Consider the following 12,460-nt stretch of genomic DNA (forward strand, 5'->3'; position numbering starts at 1 on the left):
GTATTTTCTACCAAAATTGACTCGTATAAAGCAAGGTTCTCAAGTACGCTGAAACTGTATTTCTGTTAATATAACGAATCTGAAGACTTCTGTTTTTGATAGAATATATGAGAGAAAAAGTACAATTTGAAGATGTAAAGAGCGAAGCAAATTGATGCAAAAGCTAATTAGCACGAAAGTACAGGTGAAGGTTACTAGATGTGATGAAAATGTGTCTAAAAGAACAAACTGCAACAAATGTTAATGAAAACTAACAATCAAGAAGACCAGACAACTTTGCAAACATATATCAAGCAGCCAACTATTGAATAATAATTTCAAACACATACGAGGTATAGAAAAATACAGGAAATCAGAGTAGAAGATCAAAGAAAGAAAACGTAAACTCACAAGATCTATTCGAGGAAGGGTCTCAAGCTGAAGAAATCCACGTAACAATCAATTAAGGAAAAGGAAAGTGTCGAAGCCAGAAGAGAAATAGATGATACACTAAGAATAGATCCAAACGATCCACCGAAAGAAATGAAAAAAGTCACAGCCCAAAGAGAAAGTCATTAAAACTGAATATGAACCGAACGGAAGACATTTCGTACACCACATTTCGAAGGATAATACTTAACGTTTATTTTGCTTTCTCACTTACAGTACAATATTTATAGGTTACTTCTGCCGCTTTAAATGTAATACTCGAATAATCGGTACAGCGTTGTAAGGTTTATCGTAACGATACAAATACAAAGGTTACACGTCGTACAGCGGGGCGTGAACGTTTTCGCCGAAGCTTCCATAATCTCTCTCACTCGTCCTTCACTCTACCTGACGCACACACTTACTCTCTCTCTCTCTCTCTCTCTCGTGAAACATCTATAAAAGCTCTAACTATCTCTTTCTCACAAGATCGTTCGAACGAACGACACTAACCACAAAATGAAAAATAAAAATAAAAACGAAACAACGAAGATCAACCGGGGTGAAAGTACTAAGTACTTCCGTCACGGAAAACAATGAGGGCAGCAGCGAAATCTCGCGGAAAATGACGGAAATTGATGGGACAGAGAGGGTGCAAAAAAAAAAAAACAATATCTTACAAACGATTTTTCTCCGTCGACACACATCGCTTCGATGATCCTCGCCGTGTAATCCGTATCTTGCCATCAGCAAGAATCATTCAAAGACGGTAATCAGCGTCATCGGTTGCTCTCAAAAACATCCCCCCTCCCGTGTTCGGGCTTCCGAGCCCGGCGATACTCAATAATCAACGTATAAAACAAGAAGAAAAGAGAAACGGAAAGCTTGATAATAAATAAGCCGAAGTGGAAAGTCGTGTCTAAGGACATAAGGGCTGGATAGACGCGTCAGACGTGTCATCGAGACGATCACTGATGCTGGAAACCAAGAGACTCGTCGGGGTACGCGATAGAATAATTCTCGATTCAGGGGTGGCGATCTATGTACAGGCGATTACGACTCGAGAAACATCGTTCTTTCTCCCATCTGGTCGCGCGAGACGCTGTCATCATTCTGGCGAGTCGAACCGAGACGACACTTCTTATTACCTAAGGCTACCGACAGAAAGGAACGACGACTTACGCTTGATGGTACCGATGATCGAAGCAGGAGGTCCTGGATCATAAGGATGGTGTCCTGGACAGGTGCTCGGGAGCTGGAAAATGCTTCTCCAGGATGGATGAAAGGGGAAACTCGAGGAAAACCGTTTTCGAGCATCGTGCGCGTTAATAATCCTTGCTACACTATTTACACGGGGACTATGTACAATATCTCGCATCGCCATTCCGTCCGCGGGGACGAAACCTACGTCTGATAAATAATCGTTGCGTCTGGCTCCAAGCGCCTACGGGTGATTAAGAACGGAGAGATTCGATTTCGTTGTCGATTTCAACGATGCTGCACCGTTGGCGGCCCTGGTCTGTCACTTCGGGGGAGAAGCGAACGTGGTCCTCTTTCACTGGTCCGAGAGCTACTTCGAGTGCAGGCCATTTTTTTCGTTTGGCTCCTGAACGTTGAGGTCCTGGGATTCGGGGCTGTTTCGTTTCTTGTAGTCTGGTTCGAATGTTTCTTCTGCTGATCACCCATTACTTCGATTCTCACTTTGGAATAATAATTGTGGTTTGATACTTGGAGCACCTAGTCTTAGAGTACCTAAATTTAGGTCACTTGTTGGTCACACTGTTCATTGAATCTTTATCACATCTTTCAGTATCACTATTTCTTCTCTATTGTGTTCTCCTGCATACGAGAGAAAATATTAACTCTGTTTTAAGTCCAGGTCCAGGTATTCCGACATATCGAAAAGGAATCCCAACTATTTCACCGATGTCCCAACCAACCATTCTTCCCGCTTCAAAATTACGCGTCAACTTAACGGAAAGCCTACCCGAAGCCTCCGTATCCCAAGACCGACTTTCCACATCAGCAGCTTCGTCGTTCGCCGTCCGGGGCCCAGTACCCGTCATCGAACCGACAGGTTCGTATTCCAATTAACGGTCATCACATTTCACAGCTTCACACCCAAACACCCCTGGACCAGGCTTCGGGGCCGGATTCTAGGGCAACTGCTCCTCGAAGATGGATCAGAGCTACGTTCTATCGGGTCAGAAGATGACAGTCAACGGTCGTCGGAACGATTCGTTCCCAGGTGTGGGGGCTGTCTGGTAGCCACCGTACTGGCTCATCTGCGGTCCAAGCAACCCGCTGCTCTGAACTGGACCCGGGTAATAAGCTGGTAGACTCGCGCCTGGGCTCGCCGCTGAAGACGTCGACGTTGAGCTGGCGCTCGACGAACCTTGCTCGGTTCTTTCGTGCTGCTTGCTCATATCAGGCGACTCAGCAGCTGGTGACCTCGTCGATCCACCGCCGCCCACCACGCTTCCGGGGCTGGACTCCTCGTAGAGCTTGTTGTGCTCGTAGCTGGGCCGGTTGTAGTCGGCTATCGAAGGTTTCTGGTCCATGTAGAGCTTCGACTGCTCGAAGTACGCCTTCGCGGAGTCCAGGTAGCTACGATCCAGGTACGACTTCGGGCTGGAGTCCAGGTACTTCGGGTCCGAGTACATGCTCATCGCCAGGGTACTAGGCGGCATGTACGCCGCACGGTATTTGTCCGCTTCCATGGAGTACTTCATCGCGTCCATCGAGCTGACCACCTGGAAAATCGAAGAGAGAACGGGGATTTGATTTCTGTCACCTGGTGTGCTTGTTTCTGGGGTTGGGTTGTCGATTGACGTCGGTTGACTATTATTTCATACGCTTTAAAGAGCACTTCGTTGGCTTCTTTGAACATTTATATTTAATCAAATTGTAGGATTGAACTGTGGAGATACTTGGTGAGCCTCTTAAGGTAACATAACCATGATCCAAACTATGTAAGAAGATATGCAGTACGCGAATGACCTTCTTAGGGAAATATAGGGCTATATGGGGATTCATCCAGGGGATGTAAGACGTTGCATTATAACCCACAGTGGGCTAATGATGAGTAGTTTCCAATCGAAAATTCCGACCTTCGAAGAATCTAAGTCTTGCCCTGACATTCTCCATTATTCTACTCCATCAGATCTATTCCTGACTCAAGCAAATGGATCTCGCTGTCACCAGTCAATTGTAATAAATCCATGCAGCGGAAGGGAGAAAACTATTCCAAACCTGGCAAAAAGAATTCATCGTGGATTCGACTCGGTTCGTAGTCGCAAATCGCGAAATCGGTGAATCCACCGGCAGGGGACCGCGCTCGAAGATTTGTTCTATCCGGAGGACAAAAGCTGCCAATGGCTATAAATTTCATAACGGTCCGGGCCACGAGCCCGACGGCGAGGACTGGCCGCCGCTTGGAACCGCGACGATACTTAAAAAGGCGAGAAAGGGCCCGGGAGGAGCGCGCGTATTCCCGATTCTATAATTCGTGGACGAGGACCGAGCCGGGGCCCTTTGTCGGATCGTTAAGCGGCTTTGTCCGGATGATTTACATCCAGTCTTAGCCGCCTCGCGGTCTCGTCTCTAACCTCCCCCGGCTACGTCCAATTGATTACCGCTCGGTTCCTCTCGCCTCAAAATCCTCCTCGCGAATCGGACCTCGGCCCGGGGCCACGGATGGATCCGGAAATTAAGTGTTCCTCGCATTCCTCGACGCTTTGTGCACCCATGGGAACAACCGTTCTAATGTTCCGCGACGTTTCAACCAGGTGGTCGCGGATTACAGATCTGTGAAGTTACCCTCGAATGCAAAATTTTATAAAAAACCAACAGTATTCGTTCACGATTTGTCCAACCATAATTTTCGATTGTCCACCCAAAAAAAGAAAGATATAAACAAATAATGAAATTTCTCACCAGCACCCACATGAATATTTTTCCTTAATTCTTAAGTTGGATATAATTGTCCGCGATTTGTCCATGAATGGACCGATGTAATACCGAAAAAAAAATTGTATCATCTGCACGGAGGGTTTCAAGAAAAGAAGTCAATCAACAAATGCAAAGCTTCGGAAAACCATCGTGGCCCATTTTCGTCGACATAATAAAAAGAAAAAATATTCCAACGTCACGAGACGGAGGCTATCAAATGAACAGAGAAGCATTCGAGGGAATCCTTCTCTATCGTTCACCGTGGCTTACGTTTGGAGCCCTGGCAAGACTTAATTATCCTCCACCATCAACGATGTCACAATTCAACTGTACAATAACGTCGAAACGTTTCTCTTCTGTTTTCATTCACAAAAGCGTCTATTCTCTGGCGCTGCCATGTGTCGTCGACGAGCGAAGGGACGGGCAGAAAGAAGGAGACACCCGTATATAGCTAACCTGGAGGAGACAGGGAACAGCGAATAGAGAGAGTGGAATGTCTTTTTCTAGCTAGCTTTATTTTCCAAATGGCCCCTTCTCCCAGGTCAGGAAACTTGACTAGACCGAAGAGAGTCAACCGGGGAACCATTGTTGCACACTGAGATATCGACGATATTTCACCCACATTGCGCCCTTCGACCTGGACCTAATGTCGATGGAGAACGGAGAGTCGATTGAAACGCGGATTTTGGTCCTTGAGTTTATGTGCGTTCCATGGGCCTTCGTACTGTTAGAAGCAGCTTTCGTTGAAAGTAACTATTGTCATTTCATATAAGAATGATTCTTTTTTTCATTTTCGTTACACTTTCCAGTTTTCTTCAGATCTTGTGAAAAGTAACATTGCACATTTTATAGTACAATAGTTGTTATCATTTTCGTTACACTTTGTTGTTGTCCGTCATTATAATCTGATCCTTTCATTAGTTGTACCAGTGAACTAAATCCACTAGCAGAGCGGAGTCGACTGAAACGCATTTAAAAGCTTATCGGCAAATAAGTCCTTCGTCTCTTTCAGTTGATGGTAATTAAGTGTTGAGCACTGTTTCAAACTTTAATTTCTTTTAAATATTTCAAGAGGGTTTACTGATCAACGGTGAGATAAATTAAGTCTTAGCATGTACAATAACATTATAATAAGAATTATTATATATAACAATGATAAAAGTAGAAAATCTGTAAAATGGCAACGAATGAAGAATAGCATTAGACGGATTCAAAATGTTAATGTCACGTAACGTACACCAAAATGCAATAAAACATTTCTTTAGAAATTTTCAAATAATTTGGAAACAAAAGGGTCAAATTGTGTAATATATTAACCATCACCTGTATATTGTGTGAACAAATGACGTTATTCACTTTAAACACTACTTCACATTTACTTCAAAGAATTTGCAAATTTAACTATTTATAATATTAATTTTTACCACAGGGTCAATTTGACACCAAGGGACAAATTCAGTTGGGAAAACGAGGAACGAATGATGGTTAACATATAATGCAACAAACCTTTGTACACTATAATATAAAATATACAAAAAATTGAGTAAAAATTCAGAGAAATTTCCGTAACTATAAAATAAAAAATCTGAAATCCGTCATTTTGACTGATTCGGTAGTTCTAGTATTAAACCGGTATTCCCAGCCAGCAGTGATTTCTTGCCAAGCTCATTTCCACGATGCAAACATCCAAGAAGCTCTCTGGGTTCCTCGAAACATCGCTCGAACAAGGAGCCCCTCCAGGCCCTAGATGGGCCCCCCCGAGGCAATGACGGGCGGGCCCGTGTGACGGGCGATGACGTCGCCGTTTCGTCCAAGGGACGATAACAGGCCGCGCCGCGTTGGAATTCTTCGGCCGCGCGCCGCGCCGCGTTCGCCAATAATAGTCGTCGGGCTGTATCGCGTCGGTGCGTCGTTCCAGACGCGTCGGCCATTCAGCCGTTGAATGCAGAAATAACTAGCTATCTGTTTGTCTCCCGTACCCAGCTGCGGAAATTCATACACAGACCACGGTCTCCGGTTTCTGTTTGCGAAGCCACCCGGGGGCCCCTTTGTTGCGACAACGAATGAAACGTACCTACGCCTCGTCCTCCGCATCGTCCTCCTCCCTCTTGCTTTCTCTTTCTCTCCTCTTCCCTATATCCTCTCTCTACTGCTGCTCCTGCTGCTTCTCATCAGCGATCTATCTCCCTCTTTTATTCCGTTCTTTTTTTTTTTTTTTTCACTCTGTCCCTACGTTCTCTGTTCCCCGCTCCTCGGTCTCATTCGGACCCCGTTGTGGACGATCTAGCCGCCCCCAGCGTGTTTCGAGACTCGATCGACACACGATCGACGAACAATTTCGCCTGACGGCACTCTAGGTGACGTAACGTGGCTGATTCTTCTGGTTTGGGCCTGGAGAGGCACCTCTTGCTTCGTTCTGGACGAATCAGATAGAGTGGATCTTCGAGCTGGGCTAATTGGATTTCGTGTTGGATGATCCGAAAATTGTTGGAATTGGTTTTGTGGATCTTTAGGTTGGTACGCGGGAGGATAGTCGGTTCTAGGGAATTTTTGTGTAGAATTTGATAATTGTGGTGGGTACTTTGGTTTGGATGTCTTCTTGGGTTGAAGATCACTATTTGATGATGTATTATGGATGAGGCTTTAGTAATTTGGAAAACTTCTCCCTTGCTCGCGTCGGAAAATTGTGGAATTCGATTTAACCCTGGTTTTATATAACCCGAATCGAAGATTATATTTCAATAGGTATTGTGTTTTTAAATATTTTGTGTATTGTCCACTTTTTAAGAACGAATCGTTTCAGAATTTGGAATAGTTTTGTTCGAAATGATACAAACGTGAAGAATGAGTGAGGAGAACAGAAGGGTTAAGTAATTTGTTTGGAGACTTGTTTAAATACAACAGATTTGAATCCTTGAATTACTGCAAATTTTCGCGTTTGAAATGTCTTTTATTTTGTTCTGGTCAGAAGATAAAGAAGATGATTTTAGTAGTCCACTCTCTACTTTCGAAAATTCCAGGTTTCAATGAAAAGGGAAGAAAATTCACATTTTGACAATGATTAATAAAACTTCGTCGGGACGAACCAGCTCCTAAAGGACACGCGAAGGCAGCGATAAATCCCGAGATTCCCCGATCGGGTCTCTCGACGTCAAATTCCGCTGAATAGGGACATCGAAGGAATAAACGCGTGGGTGGCTCGTTTCCGCTTGCATCTCGATAACGTTATTCCCCGCACAAACGTATCTTACGCATTTTTTTTGCGTCTGACAAATAGCACTCGTCGATCTCCACCCTTCCCATTAGATCAAACCTGTTCTCTAATTGAATCGATTGTCCTATTACCCACTGTTCGAATGAAATTATTGCTCCACCTACACGAATATCTATTCCAACACTTCTCTATTTTATGTTCCCAACTTCTTTTATAATTAGCCCAACGAATTGACCAGTCAAGAAAAATAAAAAATACTCGAAGTAACGTTTAAACGCTAACAAATAATTAACCCGTATTCATCTCTGATTTTCCCAACTTAATTTGTCCCTCGATGTAAAATTGACAGTTGTAAAAAAAAATTAGTATAATGTGGTGATAAATAATTAAATTTGCGAACCCTTTAAAAAAAAAAGTTAGGGAGCCTCAGATAAATTTACCTAAACGTGACAGATCACTATAATTTCTTAGAAGAAAAATGTGTCGAACTGACACAAGGAGATGATTAATTTATAAATATTTCTATTAATGGACCCACTGTATTTCCATTTTCTCCTTTACTTCTGTTAAATATCATTCACTGACGGAAATACCAGGCCATTTTCCCATTTTCCACGGTGTAACAGTGTCGCACGGTTCAATTGTTGAAACGACCGAACGAAAACGCAACGTGTGCGCTGAATTCAGCTGCGGGATAAACTGACGCAGCCAGTTTCCACTAACAATACACAATCAAAATTCCCTGCAACAACGTTCACTTTGTCGCAATGCTTTAAGCCACCGTATCCCGGTCGACAACGTCCTGCCGTTGGTTCGACGAGGAAGGAGCAAGTGTCGAAAACGCAGCGTGTTTTACGGAAGCTCGTGTCACGATTCGTTTCACTTCGCGCCCTGAGCAACGACCGGAATCGACACGGAACCCGTGGCGTGGCCGTTTTCGAAATAATCCGACGATCTGGATCGTGGATCGAAGGAACGAAGCGAAAGGGTCGCGGTCGAGATAACAGCTTTCGGTGTAGTTGGAGGTTACATTTTCGAAGAAACAGAAGTTGATTGTGAATTCATGGATCCCAATTTTATGTTTCAAAACGACGAAAATTCTTTGACTTAATATTTTTCTGTTTCTGCGACTTAGGACATTACGTGATTCACACAACCTTCCTACATCACGATACTCTGAAAACACGGCGCAAGAATTGCACTACCCTTCTGTAACGCAATTTTTTTTAGAACACAGTTTCCATATGTAACAGGACTTAAACTTATTTACGAAGATTGCAACTTTGCATTGACGCAAACGGTCACCACTTCGAGCATCTCGCGTAATGTAAGAAACTTTATTTTACTACCACATTTGACCTTGCATGACCTTCAATGATACCTCACTGACGTCGTCTCAACGCCAGTTATCAAATCGCGATAAAAAAAACATAGCATTCCATTAAAAAAAAAATAGGGATGACCTTGAAATCTCCTCTATGCCTTCATCCACGCAGAAAATGTTTGTGTCATAATATGCCCCCCTCTATACCCTGTAAATTTTTTCATATTATACATATTATTACAAATAACGGCAATATTCAAAGTGGACATAGTTATTGCCCCACCCTGTATACCGGGGTATAAGTGAAATAGAGACTTCTGAACGGTATTTATTTAGAAGAAACGTCGACTCACCTGAGCAGGTGCCGCGAGGCCCGCGGACATCGCCGCCGCAGACTGCTGGGCAGCCGCAGCCGCTGCCGCGGCCATACTGGCCGCAGATAGGGACCCATAAGCCGCCGCGGGACCGTAATACGAGCCCATTCCAGCCTGTCCCATACTGCCAGCCATTCCTGAAACAGACCATTCGGAAACTGTCAAAAAAACTGATCATTCGTCGAATGATCCAAAAGTTTCTGTAATTTTACAGAAGATCTTATTACTTATTACTGGATTGCGGTTGTTTATTCAAATATACATTTCTATGGACTGATTTACGAGAATTGGAGTCAGGGGGATTTGGTTTCTTTATTTACCATTCTATCGGGAACCAAATGAAATAAAAACCTCGTTAAACTTTATGAAACTCTGAAGTAGGTACGTAAAATGCTTTCTGGAGGATCTTCTGTGATAGGAACGCATAAAATTCGTAATCTATTTATTATGCAACTAGTCGTTTTGCATTCTCAAGTAGGAAAATATCGAAGTAAACTAATATCTTTTTAAGTAACTATTGAATGAAAATAAAATATTCTATAAATATCCATGGGGTTCCGTGGACCACGTCTCACCAGTTAAGCGTTAACACGTTGTCGTGTCATCCACGTGTAGGTAATCTAGCATCTGGTCTTAAGTTATCAAGCCCAACAAATTTGAAGTAAACCATCCAAATTTGTAACATACGTCCATTACACAATACATACTGAAAAATGTTTGATAAAGGATTTACCATATAAACGAATACACGTTCAATCCTTAGAATAATAATACTTAAAGAAAAACCAAAATTTCTAGTAAATTCCTGTTCTTATAATTGAATAAAAATTCGCATTCACACAAAGATCTCCAGTCGAATTATCACATATATACCTGATATCAGAATCCTAATATACAACAAACACCACTTTTCATACCGCGCACTTCGGACAATACTATTTTTCTATTTCACTAAATTTTCAAATTTTCCAACTACAAGGAAGAATAATCGAAAGATCCTTGTTCTCAGTAGTGAATGAATACGAGACAATAACGTCCCGTTTTCCCTAAACGCGCGTACGTACCGACAATAAACCTAATCGACCGATCCGAGGCGTTCCTTCATCTTCGATCAGTCGTTCTCTCGACGATCGACAATGCCAATGATTAACCGAACAAGCGGGCATTTTCGTTCGAGATTAATATCGAGGGCCGCGTGTTATACAACCACCACGGCGGTGCAAGTGTGTTGCACGGCTTATCGATCATCGTTGTCGAACGACGGAAACGCGATGAAAGAATACCTATAGCAACGAAGCCCCATTGTCGGAGCGGACGTGGATCTCTACGACGACGAACGAAACGTCGCCTTGATATGCCTGAGCCGCCAAGCCGTTGGTCCACGGAAGAAGCAAGGGGATGATTGGCGGCGAGATTTATGATCGGCAACGAGGAATTCACGCGCGTGATTAGACGCGATTTTGTAATCGTGCAACACCGCGGCGAATTTGTGGCCTATTCAATTTTCATCGTTTAGACATTATTAATATTAACATTATTAATATAAGTCCTGAAAATGAATCTTTAGGTATAAAATTGACTTTCATATTTACAAATGATCGATATCATGAGTGATTTGCAACATGATGAATGTGAATAGAAAAATTGAGTTAGAAGTAATGTTAATTCAAGGTTGTGTGACAATAGGCCAATTGGAAATAAGGGAGGAATATTTGAAAATGATCCGCAGACGTGAGTTTTGTATTGAATTGGACATACGTGACAAATGTGAAAACAAACGTTTATATTTACTGTAAGCACCTAAAATCCTGGACCTCTTTTTTTTAACACCCTATACAATTTCAAATTTTGTTTGCATTAGTTTGTTGCACAATGACTATCGTTTTTGTGGGGGAGGTGTCTGGATATAATTTGAATCTGCTATAGTAATTTTCTCGATCGAACAGTTACTCTTAAGTTCTTTGTTTTACAAAAGCGTCAACAATTTTGGGAAGCGTGATTAACGTTGGGAACGTGTCGTTGTCACGTGCTCGAAGATAACAAAACTGTTAAACACAAATGCAATGATTTTGATGAGAACTCCTGTTTCCTTCCATTCTGTGCGAAATAAACGAAAATTGTAATAAACTCCAAAACTTCCATTCCGCGCATTTCTCAATATTCGAGAAGTAAACCGAATATTTAAAAAAAAAAAAAGAGATGGTGAACTTCACTAAAACGAAACGGAATTCACCGCGAGTCTTGATAAATTCGTCGGAATCGCGTGTATTCTGTTCGCGGCATCGATTTCGCGCGGACTATTTGTTCCCAGGTGACAGCTAAATGGAAATTTCGTGCATCGAATATTCCCTGTCCGCCCACCCCTTTCCTCACCGCCCTCTGTTCCCAGCGCCATCGGCCCATTCACGATCATAATTTCGCGCGATTGTTCCACCCTCCCGTTTTTCTTTGACTCGCCGCGTGCGCGTGCGCGCCGCGGAGAAATTCAAAATTACGTAATCCAGAGTATGAGACGGGAAACAATGGGGACAATGGGGAGGCCGGAACGTCAAACAAATCTGTGTAAACCGTCGGTGGGGGACCGTGTGCGTGTGTGCACGCGTACGCGTGGACCACCGATTCCATCGAACATCTGTTCCCATGATTCCGCGGGAAGACTTCACGACGGAATTGGAGATAAGGCAGACGGATCGAAATCGACAGACATGATTCCCCCAGTTGAACGAGACGAATCTGATCAACGGCGATCGCTTGTAAGGAAGGTCTGATCGCAGCCAGTGATTAAGAGCTTTCGTTATGTAGAGATATTTTGACAATAATTGTTGATACGCGACGTCTCAAAGTCTCAAGTCTTCAATCCTCAAAGTCTCAAAGTCTTCAACCCTCAAAGTCTCGAAGCATCCAATCCTTAAAACCTCAATGTCTTGAATCCTCAACGTCTCAAAGTCCTAGTCTTCAATCCTCAAAGTCTCAAAGGCTCCAACCCTCAACATCTCAAAGTCTCCAATCTTCAACGTCTCAAAGTCTTCAATCTTCAAAGTCTCAAAGTCTCCAATCCTCAACGTCTCAAAGTCCCAGTCTTCAATCCTCAACATCTCAAAGTCTCCAATATTCAACGTCTCAAAGACTTCAATCCTCAAAGTCTCAAAGTCTCCAACCCTCAACATCTCAAAGTCTCCAATCTCCAAC

General features: G+C 43.1%; 1 protein-coding gene across 1 annotated transcript in view; it reads right to left on the bottom strand.

Annotated features, from left to right (window-relative positions):
- Positions 1–599: 599 nt before the first annotated feature.
- The window catches only part of LOC107191053 (transcription factor SOX-2), a gene marked incomplete at its 5' end in the record, with an annotated part of 37,478 nt that continues 25,617 nt past the window's right edge, over positions 600–12,460 (bottom strand). The window contains 2 exons of the mRNA XM_015579999.1: positions 600–3,161; positions 9,251–9,408. Coding sequence (XP_015435485.1) covers positions 2,613–3,161; positions 9,251–9,408 — 707 coding nt within the window. The remainder of the gene's footprint in view (positions 3,162–9,250; positions 9,409–12,460) is intronic.

This window comes from Dufourea novaeangliae, unplaced genomic scaffold, assembly GCF_001272555.1.
Source record: "Dufourea novaeangliae isolate 0120121106 unplaced genomic scaffold, ASM127255v1 scaffold221, whole genome shotgun sequence".
Taxonomy (NCBI): domain Eukaryota; kingdom Metazoa; phylum Arthropoda; class Insecta; order Hymenoptera; family Halictidae; genus Dufourea; species Dufourea novaeangliae.